At 37.3% G+C, this 26889-nt stretch overlaps 1 protein-coding gene and 2 long non-coding RNA genes across 7 annotated transcripts; 1 reads left to right on the top strand and 2 right to left on the bottom strand.

The window, feature by feature from the left end:
* Positions 1-879: 879 nt before the first annotated feature.
* LOC113664893 (adhesion G protein-coupled receptor L4) lies at positions 880-12257 on the bottom strand. Of its 2 annotated transcripts, XM_027180512.2 has the most exons (22): positions 12065-12257; positions 11861-11900; positions 9621-9797; positions 8945-9251; positions 8295-8467; positions 8064-8152; positions 7450-7554; positions 6810-6984; positions 6488-6592; positions 6307-6397; positions 5949-6066; positions 5649-5704; positions 5018-5162; positions 4565-4668; positions 4022-4124; positions 3642-3795; positions 3442-3508; positions 3005-3071; positions 2672-2763; positions 2373-2541; positions 1871-1996; positions 880-1593 (listed from the first exon to the last, which is right to left on the bottom strand). In XM_027180512.2, the coding sequence occupies exons 1-22, from the start codon at positions 12098-12100 to the stop codon at positions 1234-1236; spliced, it is 2859 nt and encodes a 952-aa protein (XP_027036313.2). In that variant the 5' UTR covers positions 12101-12257; the 3' UTR covers positions 880-1233. The 2 variants fall into 2 exon arrangements, with proteins under 2 accessions (XP_027036313.2, XP_089053705.1); XM_089197579.1 differs by lacking the exons at positions 11861-11900; positions 12065-12257 and adding an exon at positions 11305-11327.
* A 1860-nt stretch (positions 12258-14117) lies between these two features.
* Positions 14118-22459, top strand: LOC113664874 (uncharacterized). The gene is made up of 5 exons (XR_003445666.2): positions 14118-14369; positions 17949-18055; positions 20262-20363; positions 21144-21330; positions 21556-22459. It is a non-coding gene; the product is annotated as an uncharacterized LOC113664874 (long non-coding RNA).
* Positions 22137-26788, bottom strand: LOC113664875 (uncharacterized). Of its 4 annotated transcripts, XR_016184011.1 has the most exons (6): positions 26570-26788; positions 24975-25485; positions 24108-24176; positions 23852-24012; positions 22451-22531; positions 22139-22277 (listed from the first exon to the last, which is right to left on the bottom strand). It is a non-coding gene; the product is annotated as an uncharacterized LOC113664875 (long non-coding RNA). The 4 variants fall into 4 exon arrangements; XR_016184009.1 differs by having other exon boundaries at positions 22137-22277; positions 24108-25485; XR_016184010.1 differs by having other exon boundaries at positions 22138-22277; positions 23852-24176.
* Between the last annotated feature and the right edge of the window lie 101 nt (positions 26789-26889).

A 26889-nucleotide genomic window follows, 5' to 3' on the forward strand; every position in this document is an offset into this window, starting at 1 on the left:
ACATTAATAAAAATAATAGCCGGTTTTAAGGTGCAAATCCTTGTCTTGACATTCCATGAACACACAGACAAAGCCATCAAACTAAGCACAACAGAATCGGTCACTGTCTTTGGGTCAAAAATTGTTTTTCCTATTAAGGTTACCCACAAGAGACAAACCTTTTATCCATATCAACCCGATTTCTTTTAAGATAAAATATATTCAGTGAGAACTAAAATGTTTTTGGCATCATTTGGACGTGCGGTGCCTGTTGCCAGAGATAGCTTTACGCGGGGCCCTTCACGACGAGTCCTTCACTATGAATTTCGAAGTGGCATTGCCAGTACTTTGATTAACTTGGTAATTTAGTATTATCAACCAAGTTGATAACGTAAATTGGCCACTGTGAAGAGTTTAAAAGCTGACGTTTCGGGCAGAGCGATTGGTTGACCTTGGTGTGCATTTAATTTTAATTTTTTAAGCACCCAGACAAGGATATGTGGAATTTTTAAATTATGTTAGAAATCCATCTCTTCCAAACAATGTTATTAATTGGGGTTTCGAAATCCGAGCTTAGTCTTTTGACCGCCTGTCAGATAGAAAACCTTTGTAGGCTACATCAGGTCCTTCTGGGTACCTCCAGCAGACCATGAAAACGTTAATGGAGCGAGCCTTACTGCGAGGCCTTTTTCAATAAAATGCTACTGAACCTTCCTTGCACTCAACATTTGGCCAAGGTGGTTCGGATTTCTCTTCCTTCTTTGGGTTAAAAACCGGCCTCTTTCCCGCCTTTCCGGCTTTTTGATTGTAGAAAATGTGCTGCGTTTATCCTTGATAGTCACGCCACCTGAAAAAGCTAAGGGCGCGGAGTTATTTCACAGCAAGCTATAAATACCTCTTAGAGTTGAACTGCACCATTTACATCATGCATGGAACGAAGCGGTTTATTAGAATGTTACAATTTTTTGCACTAAACCAGACAGCTGATGAAGTTCAAGTATGTTTGTAGACAATTTCATCATTGGTAGAAATGAAAAAATTCAAATTATACATGAGTGATAATGTCATTCCTGCCTTCTTGATCGTAAAAAGAAAAATGTGTGCGTGGTTCAGGACTATCTGTTCTGCCTTAGCGTCCAACGGCAGTTTTTTCACAGTTCCCGAACCAAAGTTGCCTTCGTGGGTAGGTTCTGCCCCACAGCTGGTTATGGATAATTATTTTACAACTGTAAGAGTACAGTTTAATGAACTCATTCAAGTCTCCTCTTGTAGAGGTTCGATCGCTGTGTTAAGCTTTCCTTTGCTCCCCTGTTTTAAGTTTTTGTTTGTGATTCTTTTCTGCTTTCGTTTGGCATTTTCTGGAACCGTGACCGGAGGAAGTTTTATTCGTTTAGGCCCTGGATCGTGTTCAGTCTTGGAAAGCCAAGCGGGCGATGAGTTTTCCATCGAAAGGCCTTTGTTTGCGCCATCCGTTGAAACAGGTACTCGGTCATTCACGTTTTGAGAAGCATCATTGCCGTTTTCTTTAGGTAGAAGTTTAGATTTGCTATTACCACTGCCGGTTGCGAGCTTCCTGTTGCTGGCATCATCAGAAACAGACATCATATTCACATCCTTTAAAATACACATCAAGGAAAATTAAGTAAGTAATGATAAATTATGCTGAGGATGCCCTTTGGTGTACGACATAGAAAAAATCTTAAAATTGAGGTTTGAGAAAACGTGCGCATCCTTAGACTTTACCTGAGATAAAATGTTGCCAATGCTAGATATTCCACTAACCGGTCCTTTTAACTGCGCGCAGAAATTCAAAGCCTTGACTGGTCCTACCCCCTTAAAAAAAACATAGCTACACCCCTGATTTCAGTGATATTTTCATAAGAACAGTTACCGATAGCGTAGTTCCGTGAGATGTTGAAGCTGCAAGGGCAGAAGAGGGTGTGGTCGTTGAAGGCGAGAAGAGGGTTGTTCGACGGCTAGACCATATTTCTTTCTTCCGTTGTATAACCTTGCGAACCTAAAGGATAAAAGGATGGTAAAGAGCAGAAACGATTGAGTTTTGAGCTGAGATGGGATCTTTAACGCCTCAGGTATGAGTTTAAGTACGCATATGTATATAGATTGAAGTAACTATTCTGATCCTCTATGGAGAGGATATTATATGCGTCCATTTCACCGCTATTTGAACTAAAGTGGAACGCTCTACTTAAATCTTCACCGCTTAAGCGGAAAGCATAGTATGTCAAAATGGTGTATCTAGCCTTTTTGGGATTTTTTTCTGAACAAACTGCTTTTCATTCTTCTCACTGGACACCATCCGCTTTAGTCGTATGTTTTCTTTTGTAAGTGGCCCCATGAGTAAATGATAAAAGATATGTAGTGCATTTTCTTACCTCTGAATTAAGTAGACAGTGAAACACGAAAATGAAGAAACCTTGCAGTGAATTACAAAGAGCAAAGAGGTACTGAAACGCTATCGTGTTCCTGTCCAACGCCAAAATACCAAACAACCAGGTTACACCCAGTAAAGGAAAAAGAACGACCGTTGACTTGAAACCAGATCTGATGATGTCAATATGGAAGGAATTAATTAATAATAATCGATCATTGCGGCAATGAATTGTCTGGGTAAGAAAAGACGTTTCACTATGGCATCAATTATGAATGATGGTGAAAAACTTAGGTTGCTTACTTGATAAGATCAAATTTTGTCGAGTGAGAGACTCCATTTGTTTGTACCTTGATGATCTCTCTTATCACCATGATAAGGATTACGGCGTTCACCTGAAAGCGAAATGGCCATGGAATGTTATAGTTTATCGTCTTACGAAAAGAATTCTCTGTGGAAATTAAAAAGGTAGCTGGCTAACAATTTGGTTCGACAGAGTTGAGATAACTCAACATGGCGAATCTTCTGTCGTTCCTCACGCCTAGCTTGTGAAGAGAAATACTAAGAGGCAAAGCAGCTTTAGCTTTCTAAGTGACCACACATCTCTAAGTGGAATAATTCAGCTATCCTACTCACCAAGATTATTGCCAGTGCTGGTCCCACAAAGGCGTATATAACGCCTTTCGCCATAGACAGCCAACAGCTAAGAACATTGAGGATATATGATCATTTAACAAAATGATGGGACAAAGCATCCAGATTGTTTCGTTGCCATCTTTTTACATCATGTTCAAGTATCGACAACCACTTTTTTTCATTTGGTAATATTTTTGCGATAAAAGGACACACTACTACTAACGTTTGAACTGTAGACGAGGCTTTGAAAACAATGCTCAACGGGGTCACTTACACTAGAATAAGACAAGCTTTCAAATGTACCTATTGGCCGAGACCGAAACGCTGCATCATACCGTACCACTCATTCTTCACAAGTAAAGTATCCGACAATTCTTTTATTGCATATATTTATTTTCTAACGAGAGCAGAAAAAGGTAATGAACCGTATAAATTACCTTAAATCTGTGCCGTAACCATCATGCGCCACAATTGCTGAAATAAGAACTATTATTCCTGGCAGACCTAATAGATAAAATAAAAACGTCAGATCTTCTGATAACATTTAATGATCAGTGAACAGCAAGGAGTCAATTTTTTGCCTAGTGAATGTCTGACTGATGGGAAGCTGAATGCCATAAATATAGAGCTTACCTACCATATGAGCATGCTCCGAAAATGCGTAGTTGTTCTTTGTTGTTTTCAAAGACAGTTATGACCATTAAGTAAAGGTACACGCCTTCCACTAACATCCACGAAAATGACACCAACAAGAAATAGTGAAGTAATACAGCTACCACAGTGCAGGCGATCTGCGACAGAATTACATCAATCAGTTCATATTTATATTCATTGAATTTGTAAATAGAGAAATATAAACGTCTAGGCAATTTCATTTCTCAGCGAGAAGATTATGGTTATATTTAGGGTCAGCTTTGAGTAATAAAAAAGCCGATTGTAAATCACAGATGCATTTACGTAAGTATTAATTTAAGCTCCATTAAGTATTGTGTATTTTTATGCGAGTATTCAACCCACCTCGTTGCTAGTTGCTTCAATTCCTGCCAGGAAAATTATATGAAATGTACCAATAGACAGAGACAGGTTTAAATGAATAAGGTTTCTCTCAGAGCGCAGACCCCTGTGGTAATGAAAATAATCAAAGTTCCCTCACGCCTTTTGCTTTTTAGTTTAAATATCACGAGACAAAAGAAGAACAGAAGAAAAATAAATGAAGAAACTATATATTTCGAAAGGTCTAAATATCTTTAGACGCGAACGACAATCTTCTGGCACAGGATCACACAGGAGCCCGCAAATTGAAATTCGACAACAAGAATGGAGTAAGAGAGAGTTCAGACAACCAATAACAATGGCGATGACTGACGACGACGACGAAGGATCATAAATTGAGAACAGCGATGGATTCTTCCTTTCATATTTCACACTCAAAGCACATGTCTTAATCTGATTTTTCTTTTACAAAATTCTTTCATTATTAACACTGAAGAAATATTTTGAATGAAGCAGATTTCAAAGCAGACACGGGCCAACGGAAAAAAGAAAGACAACGGCACGTACGAAAAAGCAGCGATTATGAAGACTGTGAGAGTGACGCCAATTAGGGAAAGTCCACAGCCCACGTAAGTGATGATCTGCAATGCTATTTTATGGGACTTATCCACCTGAAAAGGAATGAATGTTCCTCAATATGTATCAGAGATAGAAGGGGCGTTAGATAAAACAGTAAATGAAGAGCAACTCTCATAGTTTCAGCCCGCTATTATGGGCTACTGTATCACGCGAGGAACACCTTTCTCATGGCAAAATGGATAATATCCTGTAGACCCATAAAATAAGGGTCACGTGAACGCAACACCGAACAAGAAAGAAGTTTTCGTTCATGGATAGTTACAATGGAAGCGTCTCAATGTTGAGATGTGTTCGTGTTTAATGTTTCTGTCTTGATTATCCACATCGTCGCCTCGAGATAACAAGCTATCGAAGATAAAATAACTTCTTCACCATCACTACCTCTAAGTCTGAATCCGACTGAACCTGCATCAACACTGCAAAATTGGTGAGATGATTACATTTGCATGTGGAGTGAGTCTCATTCGAGGTAGTTTCGTCTACTTGGCATCCTTTAGTCGACCAGAAACCACTTCCATTTACACCCCTACAGGTATCGTGAGAACAATGCCATAAGACCAAAGTCGAAGTTGTTTCATTCATTTGGAGCTTTTTTAGCTCTCTCTTTATCAGTAGTTTTTATTTTTATTTTTTTCAGCATTTTAACCGAGGAGATTAATTGGAAGGGGTATATGTTATTCCTGATTGGTTTTAAAGAACTAATTAAATAGGAAAAATCATTAGTGCATTTTAAATGGAACGACGCCTTGGATACAGACATGGTGATACCTTTTGAACTGATACTAAAAGAGATAAGGTTAGGCAGCTCTAAATTGTATGTTGGAAACACTTTCCATACATGCCTATATCAAAGGAAAAATTGTTATGTAAGTGTTATGTAACATGGCTAATTTAGGTCCGACTCTATTTGGCGGATTCTTCTTTCTCAGATTGGGTATTAAGCTCAGAAACAATTTCCTTGTTAACATCAGAACATCTTTGCTCTACAGCCTAAATCTGACTTGGTACTCACGCAGCAGCGAAGTCCCACCACACACAAACTGGCGTAAGAGAGGCATTCGATTTGTGCTGTAAAAAAAAGGATAAAAATCAGGTCATCATTAATTAGTAAATAAACCAGTGATGAGATCACATATATTTCCATTAAAAAGAAAAGGAAAAAATGAAGGACCTGTCAATGAATCAATCCAAGATCTTTATTTCATTTTGAGTGATGGTCCACAAAAGAAGTAGGCATAAAAAACAATAGGCCTGACTCAAAAACGGCCGCTAAAAATCGTGGTGTTAGTCCTCTATACAGCAACAATCTTACCTTAAGGTGTTGAAAAGTGACCCGGACCTCTAAAGTTTGACTATCAGCTGGCGGGTAGATAAGGCTACTTATTATTCGGCTGTTAAGTTCAAGATACTTCTCTTCAAAGGCTTGCTTCCTACAAGTTAGGAGAAAAAAACAACAACAAAAGAGCTTTCTGAAAGTATTAATCATTATGAGAAACAATTGTATCTTCGTCAGTTCTCTGACAGGCTTGTGCAGTAACTATGCTCACATGATTTGTTTCTCAGTAGTAAAGAGGTCTCTCAGCCAATGATAGTGAGAAAAACAATGGAGGGAAAAGGTTCAGAGATAACAAAGAAGCGAAGCAAGAGAGATAAACGCTTATTTTACTTACTCTATAATTTTCTCGGGATTTGATGGCAAGAGCTCATGCAAATTCTTGTAAATGACGCTAAAAACTTTCGTTTTGTTGTCTGGTCTCCCTTCTGCAAAAATAAGAAAATAAAGACGACGTGTATGCTCATGGCCCAAATTCACGAAATAAGCGGGAGTGCGATCTTACTTATTTAACTTACTTGTTATTTTTAAAGCCAAGATATCTTTGATCCCTCTCCAGTTGACGTCAAACTCAGCCACTGAGAATTTGTAGCTGTTGGACGGCAACACTGATGCCTGGAGAGCTAATGCAGACAATAATCATTTAATCACGTATCGTTGTAACGAAATTTTCTGGCCATAAGGGGTTATCAAATTTTCTTTGCTATGGTGCTACCTTGCAAGCACCGGTATTGAAGAAATGCTCGTTGCCCAGCAGCTCACTGCATACTGAGGGCTCAATGTCATAAATAAATATAGGACAAAGGACAAAAGGGACATGTAGATGATAAATTCACTCACCAATGTTAGCATCCAATGAGACCATACCAGATGTATCGTTTGACCATTTGTGAGCCAGTTCTTTGCCAAATGTTTCTGTGATTTCAGCAATTTCCATAGCTGACGTCATGTTAGATACACGCCATTCCTCTTTCTTTGAGTCCTCTAGAATTCTGTTTATAATTTCAGTGCTTTCCTGCATTCCAAGAAAAGGGAATAAATGAAATTCTGCTCAGGCACATTTACCGAATTGGCAAAGAATCATCAAAACTTGAATTATCCCTTGGGTCACCCGCTAGGTAAAATCATTTCTAACTCTCTTTGTTGCAAACTCTTGATATCTAATGCAATTTTTTGGTTTGATATGCTGTGCTGGTTACAAAGCGTGAGAAGTTGAAAATATATGTTGGAGCCGATCAGTCAAATCGAAAGCAAAGCGAAGAATTGATGGTATTGTTTTTTTCCCATTTTCTGAAGAAGAGATGTTTCCAAGACTTTGAATTAGAAATTTTAGGGGCGAATGAGGAGTTGTTGGGTCTCAAGAAACTCTCGGAACGTCTGCACTTCCTAATATACTAAGCAATCAGTCCATTTCGATCCCTTTCCTCTGTGATATACGCGAATAATTTGCATAATACATTCACAAGTTATAACTACCAACCTGCGTGACTTGTTTGATTTGTTTTAGCGACGAAGGTGATCCGTCTGCTGATATTGATCTCAAGCTTCGCATCGACGAATCCATTGATTGCTTGAATTTGTTAAGCTTGAAAGAACGTTGATTAAAAAATAACTTATGGAAGCTCTAATGTGACAAATCGGCACATCTTCCTGGCGCATCAGTGAAATCGCTTCCACCAACTAACTAGAACATGTAAACGACCAACTAGAACTGCATTGAATGTTATTCATAATAAAATTCAATTCATTTCTTCACATATGGAAAATTAAAAGTATCCTAAATAAGAGCTTGTTCGCTCTCGGTCATGAAACACAGACCTCACTGCACGCGTTTCGTACGTCATGTCCTCGAGCCATATATTATCCCGTTCGGCATTCACACTCGGACAATATGTACATATTCTCAAACTCTTTTTTATAGATGAGGGCATTTAAAAACAATCAGGGTCAGCAACGAAACAGAACCCTACAGACCTTCTAACTGAAATTCTTAAAATAATCATTTCTGATTTGAGTGTGGATGGATGATACGTTTACATTGAATTTAGCTTTGCTTTTTCAAAAAAAGAAATTAGCACAAAACATCATAAGCACCTGTTGATGGGGGCTTTCACAGGAAGTGTCCTCTTGACATTCAACGTTATGTTGTTGTATGTTCCCTTTGCAACCGATAAGCTGCAGTTCTGCAATCAAGGTGAAATGTAAAATAATAAAATACATACCATTTGTATTCCTCGGGTTTAAGTTCCAAGTCATTCATCATTACAAATTTAAAGCTCAGTTTGGTACAAAGGTAGCTCGTCTCAATGAATTTTCTCTTCTTACCTGTTCTATTCATGACAAGGTGCCTTGATGAGATAGGCTGTTCTTTCTTTAAAGTCGGAAATTTGGCCCCGACGCAAATGAAATCAGCCAATCTATCTTCTTTGTGGAGTACTTCCATGTAGTACAGCTTGCCTTTCTCAAGGTGTATCTTTCCTGATAATTGATTAACAGATCTACAAGAAAACCATAACTCTAAGGTGGAAAAATTGAGAAAGCTACAGGAATTAATCTAAGTGCATAATTATCAAAGATGAAAATTTTGTAGGAGTCATGACAGCACAGCTCGAGGACTGTAGAGAAAGTTCCTTGGAAAGCACGCCTTAACACCCCGACAGAAATGGACACTTTCCCGCTACGTTTAAATTATTGTTTTGCCGACCCTGCACAGTCATCACACGGCACAATGCTTTTGGAGCTACTCGTAATACGTACCGACGAGGAAGTTTGTACGCGCTTTTGAACGCGAACGATCAGTCGTGGGAGTAGCGCAAGGCATGCATTGGCAAATGATTGCATAAATGGGCCACTGTGAGATCGCACTCTATACAGTCGATGCGGAAAAAGTTGGTCTGTTTGACTGTCAGCGGTCGGTTAATAAAATACTGAGGTAACTCACGATCAGTCAGTCATTTTGGACAACATATACGTACCCATCCCAGCTATATGCTTTGCTTGACACACGCTGATCAATGATAAGCCGCTTTCCAGCTGGTAATTCACTGCTGCTCATCCACAGTTGACAGGAATTATCGCATGAAGTTTGAAAGGTGAAATGGCCTGTCTCTGGGGCTCTGAAGAAAGATCTCAACCTCTGACCGTAACTATTATCCTGGTAAGATTTGTAAAGACAGAATGTGTCGATGAATTCTGTCTTGGAAGCAGCACACGGGTAGAAATTGCTTCCTTTTAAATCAGCCACGGATGAACCTGGGACATTTCTCCAGAGTTCGCGATAAACTTCAAGAGCAAAAGATACAGTGTGAGTTAATGCATTTTGGTTTTAGGAAATGGTGATGGGTATTGGCGAAGAATCGGTAGCTAGGGATACTCTGACCTTATTTTAAGGTCGCTTCCTTAGTGGGCGCCTAGAGGACTGCAATACCCTGTAATAATGATCATTGTTTAGTCAATCGAGCAAGAGAGTGTGTTCTTGATCAAGTCCTCATAGTTCTCATTTGTTCCTAGAGGTGCTAAACTTAATTTAATTTGATATGTATAGATAATATGAAGTGTTTTGAATTTTTATTGTAATATTACCGTAATTCTTATCGCCAAAGGCAATAAAAAAAGTTTATTATTATTATTAAATATCTGTTAACGCAATACCTTTTTTGACTGGACAATCCATTTCCCACGAATGAACAAAATGCCTGTTTTGTGGATCGAACATAAGTCCGGTGGAGAGCCCTGTGCGATGTCGTGTTTTACCGTGGGAACAGTCATAATAAGCCCTGCAGTCTTCGGGGTCTGCATGCAAACCAGATGATTTACCAATACAAAAATCTGGAAGAATAGAAATATATTGTTTATTTCCAACACCATCTATGAAATACGAAATAATAATTCAAACACTGGTGTAGTTCAGAACAGCGAAACGGGCTAAAAAGATAGCTGATGGAGAAAAGAAAATTTGTCTCCAATGGACGGCGATTTTGTAACGCTGAATATTTATTTATTTTTACCAAAACCATCATACACACATACTTGAAATTAAGCATACGTTAAAATATTTCCGATTTTGGTGTTTTTTTATTATTATTTTCTATTTATCCATGTATTTGTATTCAACTTTCCAGCGTGAGAAGGGGCCACTAAAAGGAACTTCAAGCTCAATTTTCACCGAACGGTATAAACGAATTGAGACAAAAAAGAAAAGAAAGTAAAAAAAAAAAGTGAATATTCATCATAATCAGAGGCATCTTTTGATTACTGAACAAAAGTGTGGACCGCATAACATTCATCAAAGCAAAATATTTTACCATACCGATGCATTATTAGATTGTTATTTCTTAGCCTGTTCCATGCTATAAGTTAGAAATCACTTCCCTCGTGAAACTCAGGAAAGTCGTAAAAAATATTGCCTGCACTGATGTAAAATAGCTTCGAAAAAGTGAAATTACACTGTTCTACCAGATTAATAGTCATTTGAGTGTGCGACATAATTACTGTTTACCAAACAGCTTTTCATAATTCCTAACTTTGTTCAAACAAGAAAGGGAATATTTCATTAGAACGATTTTGTTTCTCCTCTTTAACGCCTTTGCCTTTTAGCAAAGGCAAAAAGCGATTTAGTTGTAACTTTCTTTCTAAGACTGCAGAAAACGTCTTCACAATGAACAGATTTCACCTCCTTTTTGCTTTTAGGACCTTGCGATCAATTTCTTTTTTAAGCTGAATATTCTCTTCTTTCTCATTTGTAATTACTCTCAGAGGCATTTGCGCAAACATCAACTGCGTAGTTTGCATTGCAAAACAAGGCATTGCCAAAACTATAGTTTAAACCCTCGTTTTTCTCAACATGCATTTCAGCTCCGAAAGCATAGCTTAGAATGGCTAAAATTTGAGTGTCCATGTGGAACAATTAAATAGGTAAAATTATCGTTCATTTGGGGAGGCAAAAAGTGCCGCAAATTTATGAATTAGTGAACAAAGATGGGCAGCTGTATGTATCTGACAAGATTTTTGAAATCCAATGAGCAATTGAAAAGCTCAAGGTTACCACTCCTTCGAGCGGGTAAATGTCCTTCAGGAAGAGAACAAGCTTGAAAACAAACGAAACAAAAAATATTATTTTTTGTAACCATTAACATTGTCTTTTGAAGCTGAAACGACAAAATAGGAGTTTGATTGTTACTTCAATTTCAAAGCGCCTAAGCGTATGAAAGGATCTTATTTCATGACCCAAAATCTCATTTTGTTTCGCAACCCATTTCGCCCCTTTTGAATCCTTTGCTTGGCTGCTATCTTTCTGTTACCTATATTCTTCGAAAATCCATATTGCTACACATACCTTACTATGCGCCATAATCTATGACTCTTTTCATATTCGTGCAATGCTTTACATTTTTGGCCTGCGAAAACATGCTATCATAGATCGTTACACTTTGTGGGATCAGATAGACTAAAGATACACGTTTGACTGGGTAACGTAACTTTCTGCTATGTCACGATAAATCACGGCACAGGAAGAATTTCGTTTTGTTATGACCGACTGAAATGAATATTTTCGTTCCTACAAAAGGAACGGATAATTAGACTCGTGCTAGCTGCCAGTATTACTCTTGCATCTAAGTTTGGTTAGGTTTGTTTGATTTTCAGCTGACAGCATTTACGTCAAACATGCATGTACAGTGAATTAAAGGCTTAATGAAATTATGTCTTGAGAGGTTAAATTTTAATACAGATCTTTGTCTTCACTCCTCTCTTACCTCGCCAGCAATGCTTTAATAAACAGTGACTTAATCTGGCTTAGGTAGCAAAAATGAATTACCGAGGAACTGCAGTTGGAACAAAAGCATTGAAGCTGACACGAAAAGGTCCTATATCTTTGTGGAGAGTATACTTGCCTTTGTCGTAGTAGTCAACAACAGTAGACGAATGCACGTACTGTCAAAAACAAAAAGGAATGACAAAGCGGATCAAATTAGATACAAATACAAAACATAACTCGCTTTTGCGTCTCTAACGTGACATGACAACAGTATGTAGAGTGGTTAAACGCAAATTTCATGTCCTCCAGTTTTCAGTGAACGTCTTATTCTTGAACTTGCCTGGATAAAAAAAGCACAAATGGCGAGTAGTCTCATATCAACCTTGTTACATCCTCTGATGGCATGAAGAATCACGACTCTTAGCTTTACTTCTTGAGTTGACGATGAGCCAGAGATGTATTTGGAGAACGTGTTTAGCTTTCAGTGGACAGCGATTTTGACCTGCCTGTTATCAGTAGTAAATGTTTACTCAAAGGTCTCAAGGTTATTCCAAGTGATTGGCCCGTTGTTCTCTCTTTTGTTATTGTAATTTTGGGTCGTACATACAACAAATTATATTTGTTTTGCGCGACGTTAAAAGAGTTAAAATCAAATATTTTTCTCCAGATAATGAAGAAATCGGAATTACATCTCCATCCACATAATACCTTTCTTTACATAGGTTTTGTTTCTCAATGGTTAAAAGGTGAGGTAAATCATTAACTTTGCATTTTAAGCTGAAGGTGAAATGAATAACATGTTACTCATTAACTCAAAAACGAAGGTGTTGACGCCGAAATGAATTAAGACCAAAATTGTTTTTATCAGGCTAAAGCCTATTAATCGATCAGGAAATCAGTTGTAAATTACTCTTTTAAGAGGACTTGAGGCCATTCGGGTAGTTTGAAAAACTGTTGATCATACTGAGTGATGAAGCACCTTAATTGGTCCTTTGCTCTTTCCTTCATCATTCCCAGTTCCCGAACGGCCAGGTCTTTCAACCAAATTCGACTACAGTATAAGTGCAAGTTTTGGTCTATCATGATTTCCGTTCTTAAAGGTACATTCGCATCTTTTTGAATGAGATGAATTACACCTCGAGTCAAGATTTTTTTACCCGACCGCTCTGTCTCCCTCTACGCGTGTGCGAGGAGAAAGGAAATCGAAACACGGGAGGGCAGCATACGCCTGACTCACGGATGATCATAGTCCCAAATTGAACATGCAGCCTTTTCTTCTTTTACTTTCACACACTGAGCTCCTTGTATTTAATATCTTATGCAAAACTAATGAGGAAGTTCGATGTTTCTTTAAAATGCCCAGCGATTTCAAAAATTACGATGGTTCTCTAGTAGTCACTCAGCAAGAACAGCATAGTTACAACACAAGAAATAAAGCAAACCTCAAAATTCCATCCGTTAAAAGAAACTGGGGTAAACAAAGAACTGGCTATCATGCTGTAAGTGATTTTAACTCGCTGGACAAAACTATACGAGCCTCTGATAATGTAAATATTTTGAAGCGTCAGATTTTTAATTCATTGATTTAAGTTTTGTATTACACATAAGATACATTAGTTTTTAGTAGCATCTTTTAGCATTTTTATTCATTGTAAATTTTTAATTTTTAATTTTCGAGGTCCGTTTTGTAAACCACTTTTTAGTGAAAAAGTTTCCTCTTTAAAGATTGTCATTATTATTATTACTGCGTATTCAAATCTTCTCACGATAATTGGGTCTTCAAATGTAGATATGTTCTTTACAATAAAAATTAGATGCACACCGGACTACGGGAATGGGAACAAAGGAACAGGCGGTCAACGAAAACGTGATAAGAGAAAAAGAAATGGGAAATGGTGAGAGGGAAACGATAAAGTTGAGGTCTCCAGTAAGAGTATCCCTTGAGCTGTTTCACATCTTTCTCTACTGTATTTTTGCTTTCTCTCGAAATTTTATTTTGCGCTGTATCTTCTATATTGGTGTCAGAAATTGTTTTAAAAAGCGAATAAGATGTCTCTCGAAGAAGCCGATGATGCACACGAAGGTATCGACACATTTGACGAATTCAGTGGACACTTCCGGACGGTTCCGTCCGACTACGGACATTTGCATCCGTTATCACACGGTTTTGTTCGATTTCGACCACTGACGTTCGTTTTCAGACGGTTCAGTCCGACCTTGGACGTTTACGTTTGTTTTCCTGCGTTTCCATCCAATTTCGAAAACTCTTACGTCCGTTTCCGGTCGGTTCCTTCCGATTTAAGACACGATGTGATAGTTATCTGACGGGGCCCACGTTTCGTATTGGGACGGTTCGGTCCAATTTTCGACTTGCGGGGGTCTACAAGGATAGTAGACTGGGAACAAACGATGGGAATCCAACATGGCAGCATGTTTGGAAAAATAATATTTACAAAACCTGAGCAAACTGAAAACAGTCCTTAAGCTTCCCATAACGTGTCATGAGTTGAAACGTACGTATTGCATCATTTTGGTGATATCTGTGTGGAGAGAATGGATTGCCAGACAAGGATTGGAAAAAATTCATGAGGACTCACATCTCGAATTTGTCACAAACACGTGTAAAAGAGCTAATTCAAGATAAGGTGAACCTCAGAACTTCTTTGTTTTTACATTTTATTTAAGTGTAATTTATCATCTCTTAGTTCATTCTACTGAACAGCGCGATTTTATTTGAATGTCGTTCAGTGCCTCAATAAGTTTTAAAGCTTAACCGTAGCCTTTCACTTCCAAGATCTCTTAGTAATTCTCTCCACTATCTTCCTTACAATTCTCATGATGTTAATTTAGAGAATTTGGATCAACTGACAATCACCTAATTGATATTTTGCTAAATTCTTGTCTCTTATTAGCTTGATATTGTATTGATATTGTGAGGAGAAATTCTCTATTGGTCACACTTGAGAGTGGAAGGGTTAAGCAGAATTAAATTCAAATGTTTTGTAGCAAGCTTTACTCCAGCACATGTTAAAAAAGGGAAAATTTGCAGTATTTGAAGCTTCCATGTTCTTTATTATGATTGCGTAAAAGATGATGTCTACAAATTTTGATGTCATTGTTGTTTTGATGTTTTTCTTTTTTAGTTTAAAAATCCTCACAATCTTTCATTAGCTATATTCATGGAATCATACAGCACATGGTTTTCATAGACTCAATATAAGTATTACTAGTTTATTCAAAATAACATTGATTTCAAAATATAGGATGAATTAAAAAGCTTGGATAAGTTTCCACTCCTAAAGCCAAACAAGCACTCTTCTTTTTTAAGTGCCCTCCCACTTTGTTGAAGGTGATTCCCTAGAAAAAAAGGGGTTATTGAACAATTTTTTAAACTTTCTTATGTTTCCTATCAGTGTCTGTTTCAAAAACAACAATTTAAAAGATAGGTCACTGTGCATGTATAAAAGATATGATAGGCCAAACTTCATTTGTACTGGACTGTTCTGGCACTAATCAGGTGCGTCATTTCATCAGTTCACAGTACATTATGAGGTAGCTGGAAGCAAGGGTGTTTAAAGTAACATTTTAAAACTTGATAGGTTGAAAGTCTCAAGGATATGGAACAATTTGATTTATAATTTGTGCAAAAACCATGCAGCTTTATGTGACTGCAACTCAGAATGTTCATTGAGTCCGAGCTTTGTGCCTGCTTTAAGCCGTACCTTTTATTTCCTTTGATAAATTTTGTAATTTGTCCAATTTAAAGGGGATAATTTGTACTCCAAAATTACACTATAAAAATATAGGTCATCGTGTATGTTCACAAGTTAAAGACCATCATACCTCTTTAACTGGTCCATTTATTGGAAAACAATATGGTGTTCTCAGAATGTGTGCTTGCTTATTTGCCTGATTATTTGATTTTTATGTGCAGTAAAGCTTGCGCAGTGCAATACTGAGGAATCACCCTAAGTAACCACCCTCCCTCCAATAAGTGCTCCTCCCTAATGTAACTGAAATTTTAAAGTGCCTGGGCACATATTTGAGGGAATACAATGTATGTTATTATCAATTACAAAATAGAAGAAAGAAAAGGAAGCAGAATGGGGACAGACAGAAGAACTTCAACACACCTCAGAACATACTTAGAATTCTTACACTCTTGCACTTAGAGACATTGAAATCATTGAATGTTTGAGTGCATGCAAATTACAAAGTCATAGTTCAATTTATGTAAATTTTCACAAATTCACACATGCACATGTCACATAAAGTTATTTTGTGACTGCTTGTAACACTCAACCACCTGAAAAATTTTGCATTTATGTGACCATGTCAATACTCTGCATGCCTTAAAGAGTGAGATTTCATTTAGTTAAACTGTAATACTTAATGCTTTTTCATATATATCAGCAGCTGAGAATTTAATAAAGCATGATGTAAATATGTGATATACCCCACCAAAGGTTAGGAAAAGTGACGAGCTAATTATAGAGAAATGTAGAGCACTAGTGTACTGACATAAAGAAAAATAAATCCAATTTTGCCTGATTTCCAAAATAATCAAGCTATGCTTCAATGCAATAGTTTCTTACAACAGGAAAAACTGCATGCAAATGATGCCAAAAGGTTTTAAAGGATAAAAACAGTAACACTGGAAACCATAAGGATAAAAACCAATAAATGCATGACTGTACCAATCCATGAGACTTGAGCTTCCAGGTTGCTCCAAAATATTGCAAAACTACTGCAAAAGAACATCTGCAGGTCTCATTGTCAGTAAATATTATTACCTGAAGCACTTTCCTACATAAAATTACTTAGTACTTAAAGATAAATCCTTGATGAACTTTTGTACGGGATTGGTAGGTACTTGTTAGTACTGAGAGTGTGTTCAATACATTTGGTTTCATTCAGCTCAGAGATGATGAGGTCTTTTGGATGGTATTCTTCAAGTGTCTTCAAAAGAATTGAAAAATTGTGACTGTAAACATTATGCACTCACCAGACTACTTTTTTTGCCATCTTTTCCTTAGTTTGATTTGGAGCTATTAAAAAAGGACATTTTGCTGTCTTGAAAAGAGACCTAGTGAACATGGATTTTTTTATTGATGCATGTCATTGATAAATAGACTGTTTCAGGGCTTGAATTTCAAAGTTAAATTTGGCCATCTATCACCAGCTGACATGAGCTGGGTTATGTGTTTTGCACTTGAGATCATTTATTATATATGAATGTGTGATAGGTCATGATTAAGATTAAGAAAAAATATTTCTAACCTCATCAACAGTCAAAAATCTCTAAATCAATTATGTATTACTCAACCTGAGATTGATCACACACTATCTCAGGGAGTAATTAAACACACTACCATCTCATTGAGTAATTTAATGAGCTTCTGTCTATATTTTATTTTTGGGACATTGATAGCTAGTGATTATTTTGCTTGATCACAAACTAAAACCCTTATCATGTAAAACCAGCAAATGACGTTTATTAGTTTGAGCTTTGTATCCTTTATTTTCTCTTTAGTCAATGACACTACTTGTTATGCGGAGACATATGTTTACTCAAATAATCACTCACAGCTAGTAGTTATATGAGAAATTGTAGACTGTTTCCTTTAAAGACCTGTATTTCCCATTGTACTTTGATACCAAGCCCCAAACCATGTGTTAGATCAGATCTGAGCTGTTAGAAGGTTGGATGGAGCAATTTCCTAGATGAACATCACCCAGAAAATTAGGGCTCAGAGAAAAACATCTCTGTCTACCAGATAGTGATTCATCTGCTGGATAGCATTGTCCAACCTTCAAACAAATGGGCCAGTGTGATACAATTATTATGAAATCGTGGGCAATCAGTACCAGAAGTTGACCAGCCAACTGGACTCTAAATGAGGAAAGATGGCTTCAAGACCTGCATGTAGCTAGGGCAAATGTGTTGTGTTCAAACATCTTATTTTAGAAAAGTAGTCATGTAACACTCTTAGTCTCTGAAGAGAGCTGTTATGGTAAAACTTTTGGATAAGCTTTCACTCCATGGGCTTCTTACAGAGAGAGAGAGAGAGAGAGAGAGAGAGAGAGAGAGAGAGAGAGAGAGAGAGAGAGAGAGAGAGGCAAATAAATAAGGAAAAATAAGCCACTGTGATACTGATAGAATGAACTTTGTTTTGATTAAAGAGTGTTACATGAAGTAACTTAATAGTGTTTCTTTATTTCAGATCCACCACAAAAGCATGACAGTTGAACATCTTGAGCCAAGAAATGATGGTGAAAAGTATTGAGAGAGAGTACTGGTGATGACTGACAACAACAATGCAAATGAAAGGTGACTTATTTTTTAGTTTCATAGTATTCTTTCAAATTTCAAACATATGGATATGGGTACAGTTGGCTCTAGGTTGTTATTCTAGATGTTAGTAGATAATTTACCAGGCATTTTTCACCCAGCTGTTGGCCCACAACCCTCTTTATTGGGAAGGTATTACATGTACTAGAGTTTATGTTTTAATTTTTGTTTGTTTGTTTTTATAATAGATTTGTTAAAGTGAGTGGGCTGTATTAAATTGTTCTAACAAGTGCTTTAGCAAAACTCATTTAATGTGTTGACTTTTTTGCTTTAAAAACCTTTAAATTTATTCTCAAGTCTCATGGTTTTCCCAGGTGGAAGGATTCAGGGTTTTGCTATTTTAAGTCCAAGGTTTTTTGGGATTTTCTTTTATTCTTTTTCATAGTTAAATGTCTCTTTGGTAATTTGAGGCCTCAGATTATTTGGATTTTTGGTTTTCATGGGTCTTACATTTTTCAGATCTCAAGTTGTCGTTGGTCTCAGACTTTTGGGTCGTAGACTTCTTAGACTTCTAAGCATAGTATTTTTGGACACTAAGGGTAGGATTCTTGGGTCGTACTTGTTGGATCTTTGGTCTCAACATTTTTGGGTCCTAAAATTTTTTCAGTCTTGTCAGATCTAGATCTGAGGGTCTATAGGGTCTTTGGATCTCAAGTTTGTTGGGTCATAGACTCTCCAGATTGTACCTTTTTGGTTTGTGGGTAAATTGTTTAAGGTTTACATTTTGAGGGCCATAGAGTTTTTAGCTCAGTTTTGGGTCAGTATACATCTTGCTGAGCTGTAGGATTTTACATATTGCATTTAATGCATTTCATGTTATTTGGTACCATTACAATTGTATTTGAAAAAGTCTCCAGAGTATGAATCACTTAAATATTTCTCTCCTCCCTTCCCTCAAGAGTATCATTAGAGTAATGATTGAGAGTCTCATAGATTCAGATAATATAATTTATTTGCACTCATTGAATATTAATTTCTACAACACGTGTCCAATAGGACTTTTACATGAGGCACTCAAACCTGTATTTGGCTTTGTGGCTTTAATAGCTGTGCACATTGAGAAGTGGTTTTTGGCGTGTGCCTGTCCTTGCACATGGATAAACTGAGTCAAGATGTGAATTGGCATAAGGCTTGTCTACTTGGAGCTCATGTAATTCGTCTAGTTTAATCATGTAGTACAATATGATGACTGACGGACGGATTGACTGGCAGGCTACCTGGGTGGGTGGTTGACTGACAGAGGGACTGACTGATTGGCTAACCGACTGACTGACTGACTGACTGACTGCCGCACTAGTGTACTGACTGGCTTGCAGGCTGACTGGCAGACTGTTTGACAGGGAAGAGAATTGTTTACTCCGATATCGTTAAGTCTTCATTCACGCTTTTCTACATGACGTTTTGATTCAATAGCCTATATGAAGTTTAAAGATGGGCAACTTAGTTGGAACAGCAGGCTTCTCTTTTTCACCACGGGAATTCTAAATTGCAAAAATTTCCGTAACCAGCGAGTTCATTTATATGAAATTACAACGAAACGGTTGATGTTCTCGACGACTCATCACGCAACGAATACCTTCCGCTATCCAACTTGTTGATGGTTTACTCTGGGGGTGGGGGTTAGGGGGTACTGAGAAAGAAGGCAGGTCGGCTGCCTTTCGGAGAAGTTAAGTGTGTTAACGACAATATCTTACGCCAACCTGACGTATAGATTTCGTGTACTTGAATTCTGGCCATACGAATTGTACAGTTGAGGAGCGTTTGTGTTCCTGTTCGCTCTTTAGAGTAGAACGTGTCGTTAAGACCTGTAGCTGTGTGGTAAAGAGTGTTGCACCTAAAAACAATTAAGGCTTTCCATCTTGCCAGGCTATTTGAAAATTTTTGTCTTGGTTAGGTAATGCCTAAATAATTGTGTAGTGTTCGTGATATATTATCACGGTGACCGTTTTTTGGACCAGAATAATCAGCTAGAATTTTCCGGTGAGAATCGAATCCTATTCTCTTCGAAGTGGTGCTGGGAAAATTGACCAGGGTAGTGACATGGAGTTTACTTTGACTCTGCATTTTTTTTTCTAGTTTTAAGTTTTTTCGCTTTAGATATATAGTATTTAATAATTTACATAAAATATCAATCTGGTAAACGTTTTCACTGGCAGATATGTTTTGTTGAAACTGTCTTTTTCAGGTAGACAATGGTTTAGTTGAAGATTGCAGTTATGGAAGAATAATTAATGATGTTTACCGGGATTGAAGGTTACAAGATGATCTCTTGAAATACTGATTACAGGTTAGAAAGTTCTACATCTTACTGAGTCTATTGTTTTATTTTACAGAAACCAATTAAGACGTTTAGTTTGACAGTGGGATACTGCTCCATTACTTTTGATCGTTTATCATTCTCACTTCTTGAAACTGCTTGGGTAAGCAGTCTTATGGTCAGAAATCACATTAGAACTTAACAGTTTGAAAAGCTGACCCTATCGCTAAGGGCAAACTAAAATTGAACTGCGTAAAGGTCCAAAATAACTGCAAGGTTTGGCATTAGTAAGCTTCTTGAAATTTTAGTATCTGCGGTTTTCGCTTCTGTCAAACCCAATTTATAAAGCACAAGCTTATTTCTGTTATTGTTGTTCTTTCCTCAACGTGTAATTCAAGCAATCAGAAAGTCAACCACTGTATTTTTTAGTGTAAAAAAATTATTAAAATGAAATTGAATCAATCAAATTCACGTCATACAACTCTGCAGGTGATTCTCTATGGCCTAAAATTTGCCAAAATTGTTTTTCGTGCTATCAATAATTACTGAAAATTTGCTTTACAGATTTAGCATTGCGGAGCCATTTCAGAGAGCCACGTGCAAAACGTAAGTTGTAATATGCAAATTTCATGGCTAAAGCAGAATTCACGTTACCTAAGGGATATAACAACTCTTCGTTAAGCCCTTCTCTTTTTTCTTTCCATTGCTGTAACAGTACACCGAACCTGGTTTCGTATGAAATTATATGTTTATTTTCTGTCCGTTCACATAAAAGTACAGTTTACCTTTGTAATCTCGAACTTTCTGCAGATAGCTGAGCGAAGCAAATGATAAAGATTGGACCTGAGAAAGCATTACCTAGGAAAGGCAGTAGAAATTCGCTGTTTGTCAGAAGAAGAAAAGCCACTACAGTAATGACATCGAGAAAAACTCGTCCTACACTATGGTTTGCTCGATAGAGAAGCTATTTTGAAGACTGGCGTCTCGTGTTCCTCAGGTGATTAAATGTATTTGTTCTGCAGTTTACTTCAGATTGCCAGGAAAAAAAAAAGACTGTAAAAAGTATATTCTATTTCTATTGGAAAACTTGAACGTTTATTCTGATAGCCTCGACGTTATTAAGTTTTCAATTTATTTTAAATACAAGAAGACCATAGAAAGGAAGGCAGAAAGTTGGGGGTAAACGTTTTTATGGTCTTCACTTCATTTTCTTGTTTTGCAGGTTTCTTCGACCACCCAAGGCTGGATACCAAGGAACACGATCACCTTAAGCATAAGGCCAGAGACAAATAACAATCTTAGAGAGAAAGAAAAATTGGATCGACCCCAATTCAGAGAATAAAATAAAAATTGGGGTTTGATCCGTCCACCATCCCCCATCACACCTGCCCTATTAAAAGGTACTTATAGGTTATCAACCTTGAAGGGAAAACGCAAACGGTTTCTGTCCACCATCTACCACCACACCCGCCACTTTTATTAACTCATGATAATGCATCTACCTTGTGATGCAGTACAGTATATTACTGTACAGTACTACAATACAATCTTTTAATATATAGTACAGTAGTAATATTACAAACTCTTTATTACAATTTTTTAATACAGTAATATTACAAATTTGATATAGTTGTTTTCCCCATCCGACCTCCCCCGCCCGCGAACCTCTCGCAGACGATTTTCTTTATTCTTTTTAAAAGTTGTCCACCTTGTGGTAGTAACATCTACTGTCAAACGCATGCGTTTTATTTAGCCAAATGTCTGTCTTCATACACATGCGTATTACACGAGGCTATTACCACAAGGTAGTCAATTTTTGCAAATACTGAAACACTGCCTTTGCACATTAAACATGGTTGGGAACGGAGGCGCATCTACCCCCAATTCTTGTTTCTTCTCGGAAGGTTGACAATTGTTTGGTTTTTTGGTCATTCTTCATGAATTCTATGAAGGGAAAAATAAAGAAATAAGTATGAGCCACAATATAATAGTATAATACACGACATGTTGTAATTGTATACATAAAAAAGTTTTGTACAATCGGACATTCGTTGGACAAAGCACAACAACAACAAAACAATGAATATGTACGCAATGAAACAATGAAATAAACTCACCTCAATAACAAATCTCTATTCAGCTGTAATTAAGCTCAACACGTGTCCCTCATGACCTTTTTAACTTTGTAACCTCGGTACCTTAAACAGGAAAAGAAAGTGCACGGTGTCGTTAAACGATACTGAGTTTTCTTTTTCGGTTTTTGTTTTAATTTTTGAGGTGCCCAACGGCTTAACCTGCATTGCACATGTACACTAGTAAATCTGTCGAAAACATGAAACATCATTTGAACTTTCGCATAATCAAAAAGACGAAAATATGAATAGATCTATTACGTGTGGATTTTCACACACAAGAAAAACGAAGACTCCAAGTGAGGTCCTTAGAAGTAATTTCTAAGAGGATTGAAATCGAGTTTTAAGTCAGAACAATGAGGCGGTTTATCATTCCTATAGAAATGACGACAAACTTAATTTCCTAACTCTCACCGATTGTGAGAAAATAACGGCGTAATTGGACGTCTATCTTCCTTTACGGAAACGAAATTCCCTGACATTTTCCTAACTCTAATTTTTTTTTCCTCGAACTTTCCCTGATCAGTCGCGGTGAGTCAAATGTAGTGCTTTGTAGGTTTAAAAAAAAAGGATCTGATCATGAAAGCGTAACCGCTTAAAAAATCAATTGTTGAGTTTTAGAAGAAATAAATGAGATTTCGATGCTGTGTAGAGAACCTTGAAAAAAGTAACAAGGTCAAAAGTTCTGGGAGAACCTGCAATTTACGCTTCCTATGAGTTTTCTGGGGCGGATTTTTAGGTGATCATTTGCTCTCTAACTATTTTTTGAGAGAGAATTGCAACTGAATCAAATCATCGTCGAGAGATAAAACGTACGCCAAGTAAGCTTATCATATCTCTCGGTTAGTACGCACGCTATGATTGGTCAATTTAGTGGCCGTAGTTTGCAGTACGGCCCACTTAATTTAACAGTTTGTCTGAATTGAAATCTCCCCTCTATTTGAACCAGGAGATGTACTAAATATCTCACTAACCGCGTTTTCTCGGTACGTCTCTAAGTTAGGGAGCCTCGTTTTTTCTGCTCGGATTTATGGCGCGCGGGAAATACATCTGAGCAAGTGACCTCAAGTTAATTCCATAATAGTGAAATAATTTGTTCAACCCCTTCTTACACCGAAAAAAGCTCTAAAATTTTTAATTTTATTAGTTGGCCGTAAGTAAGCTGTTTTGCTTTGCTACACGCTGATCGCGGATTGACGTATCAATCGTGAGATTTTCTTGAAGAGCTGCGCGTAAGCCGTAAACTGAACTCGTAACACTAGGATAGCACTTAAAGAAAATGCGATTGTTCTTACATTCCACCCTAGCGAGAAAATAAACTCTGATTGACTGAACCTGGGCTGCCAGGTAACACGCCCAGCTCTGAGACATTAAATACCAAAATACCTAAAATGATGCTTCTGTGTTGTGTGCTACTGCTTCAACTGATCACGTGCAGCTTCTCAATGCTAACAAACCACTCGCCTTGGACACCTCATGGAGGCGATCATATTCCACTGAAATCCAAGACGTAAATATACATCGAATTTCCCACTTTCCCTTGAATCCTATGTCAAAGCAAAAGATACGAAAATCAACTTTACCTTTTTATTTCCATTTATTTTAAGTTTTAATGTATGAAATATTATCTAAAATGAGTTACCTTTTAATCTTTTCTATATTTTTTTTGAACGATACCGACTCCTAGGTGGGTCAACCCTTAATCAACCATCTCTTGAACAAAGTTAAACACCCGATCAGCGCCTACAAGACAGTCCAGTGGCCGAAACTGTTTCATCTTCTTTTTTAGGGACCAAGTCTTTGCATCACAGATCAAGACTAAGGAAGAGATTGTTTGGGTGACACCAACCCCTTTAGGGGCCGGCTTTAAGTCCCCCATCTCTTGTACAAAGTCAAACACCCGATCAGCGCATACAAGACAGTCCAGTGGCCGAAACTGTTTCATCTTCTTTTTTGGGGACCAAGTCTTTGTATCACAGATCAAGACTAAGGAAGAGATTGTTTGGATGACACCAACCTCTTAAAGGGCCAGCTTTAAGTCAAATACCCGATCAGCGCATACAAGACAGTCCAGTGGCCGAAACTGTTTTATCTTCTTTTCTGGGGATCAAGTCTTTGCATCACAGATCAAGACTAAGGAAGAGATTGTTTGGGTGACACCAACCCCCTTAAGGGTCAGCTTTAAGTCTCCCATCTCTTGTACAAAGTCAAACACCCGATCAGCGCATACAAGACAGTCCAGTGGCCGAAACTGTTTCATCTTCTTTTTTGAGGACCAAGCCTTTCTATCACAGATCAAGACGAAGGAAGAGATTGTTTGGGTGACAATGCCCTATACTGATTCAGCCTTAACATGGTCTCCCATCTCTTGTACAAACACACTCCTGTGTCCGAAACAGGTTTTTTTTTCTTTTTCGTTTTTTATGTAGGACCAGGTCTTCATATTTATTACGTTTTTTACTTGGACTAAATAACATTTGTATTTTATTCTATATAGGTCAATACTTACCTCATGAAATCAGCAGCACTACGAACCAAAAGCCGTGGGAAAAAGGAAACAAAAAACCTAATTGACTCTTTAAAAAGATAGTATAGAGTTCTTCAGTATAAATTACGTTTGCTCTTGTTACACTATTATAACACGGTTAATTAGGTGCGTGTTTCATTTAAACAACCTTTCACAGATCCTTGGAACCATTTGAAAAGTAAAGTTCATCTGGGTTCAACTATAATATGCCCGTATTTCACGTGGAGATTTTGTTTCAGCAGGTGAGGGGATGGGTGGTTAAGACTGTTTTGAAATAAGTATTTTATGCGTAAAAGCATAAGAATAAGAGTGAGACAAAAAACTTTTAATCTCCCCATGCACTATGCATCTAAGATTAACTACAAACTGAGCAAAACTTTATATACCGTATAATACTAGGATCTTATTTACCTGCATCAGCCAACAAAAGGATTTCACCGCAAAACAATCAGAAATAAATTTGAACCTAAAGTCCACAGTTGGCAATTACTTTCTGAAAAAAAATTAATAAAAAATAAAAAAAGTTGGAGATGGGTGACTTAGAGGTGATCTACAATCTGTAATTTGGATTAAGGTGGCAGTCAACGATTTGCAATTTCTTCGCTCTAGACATGTTTTAAAGCTGTTTTCTTCAACACGATTAAATATTTTATTCTTTATAGAAGCTGTATAAATCGATGTTTGTCGACGTCATATTTAGGACATTGAAAATACAAGCTACTGACTACTTGAAACGTATGGAAAACTCAATTTTTCAGTTGTCTGTTTCTGATTTTCATTCAGTTAAATCCGGTGTATGTGAATATGTTCTGCAGGTGTGGATGAGATGTAAGAGTCTAAGAACCCTTCTTTGTTGGAGCGCCAATGCATATCAGGTTACCCCGAAGTATTTAGTCAAGTTCCACTGATAATACAAATAACAGAGGGTACAGCCATCTGCAGTTTCTGCATGAAAGATGGCAATCAATCCTCTGATATCCAGAAAACATGATTCTACATTACATGTAAAATGTTTTAACGAATGCTCCCTACTTTCTTTGGCGGGATTGAGAGGAAATAACAACCGCGTTTAAGCCTTTAACTCTCAAAATTAATTTTTCTTATTGTCTGCTATAGATTCTTATAATGTGAATTTTGAGAATTTGGTATTGGATCAATCAGTAATCCCCTAACTGATATTTTTCTTTGTTCTCATCACTTGTCTGCCTGATATTGTATTGATATTGTAAAGAGAAATTCTGTCTTGATCACTGACGGGAATTAAGGGGTTGAAACAAACTTAAAAACACTCGAGGTACAAAAATATGTATAGTTTGACAAATCAATACAGAAATGAAAAGTAAAATAAGGAAATAAGTGATAAGCACAATAAGAGTAAAGAATGAATTTTTCTGCATTCCCATTAAAGACACGATCAAGAAACTGTCATGGCGGCTGACAATGAGGCTCGTTCTGTGCTTTGTGATCTTGCCCTCCCTTCTTATATTCGACTTTACAAATTAATTTTACTCGAGCAACAACGAAAAACACGAGCACTACAATTCCATCCGAAATATATCTGTATATAGGTTATTTACCTGAAGAAAAGTCTTGACAAAATTGAAGTCATGAATCCTCGACGTCGAATGTTAGCCACGCGATTCGGCATAAGAAACACTCACCAACCTTGACAGAACTGACGATATCCAAGGTAATAAGGTCAATATAACGTGTTCCTTAAATCCATAAAAGCTGGAAAATAAGCTGAAATTTCTTGCGGTTCGTAAGCTCCTTCCACGTGCAAGACTGAGCGCAAATATGAATTCTAATTTCAAAAATTATTTGTAATTCAAATGAGTTTTCCACTTTAAACGGCGTGTTAAAAATAATCGACACTGAGCTCTTGGGTTACTTTCGT

Source organism: Pocillopora damicornis, chromosome 2 (genome assembly GCF_964200805.1).
Source record: "Pocillopora damicornis chromosome 2, jaPocDami1.2, whole genome shotgun sequence".
NCBI classification, from domain to species: Eukaryota; Metazoa; Cnidaria; class Anthozoa; order Scleractinia; family Pocilloporidae; genus Pocillopora; species Pocillopora damicornis.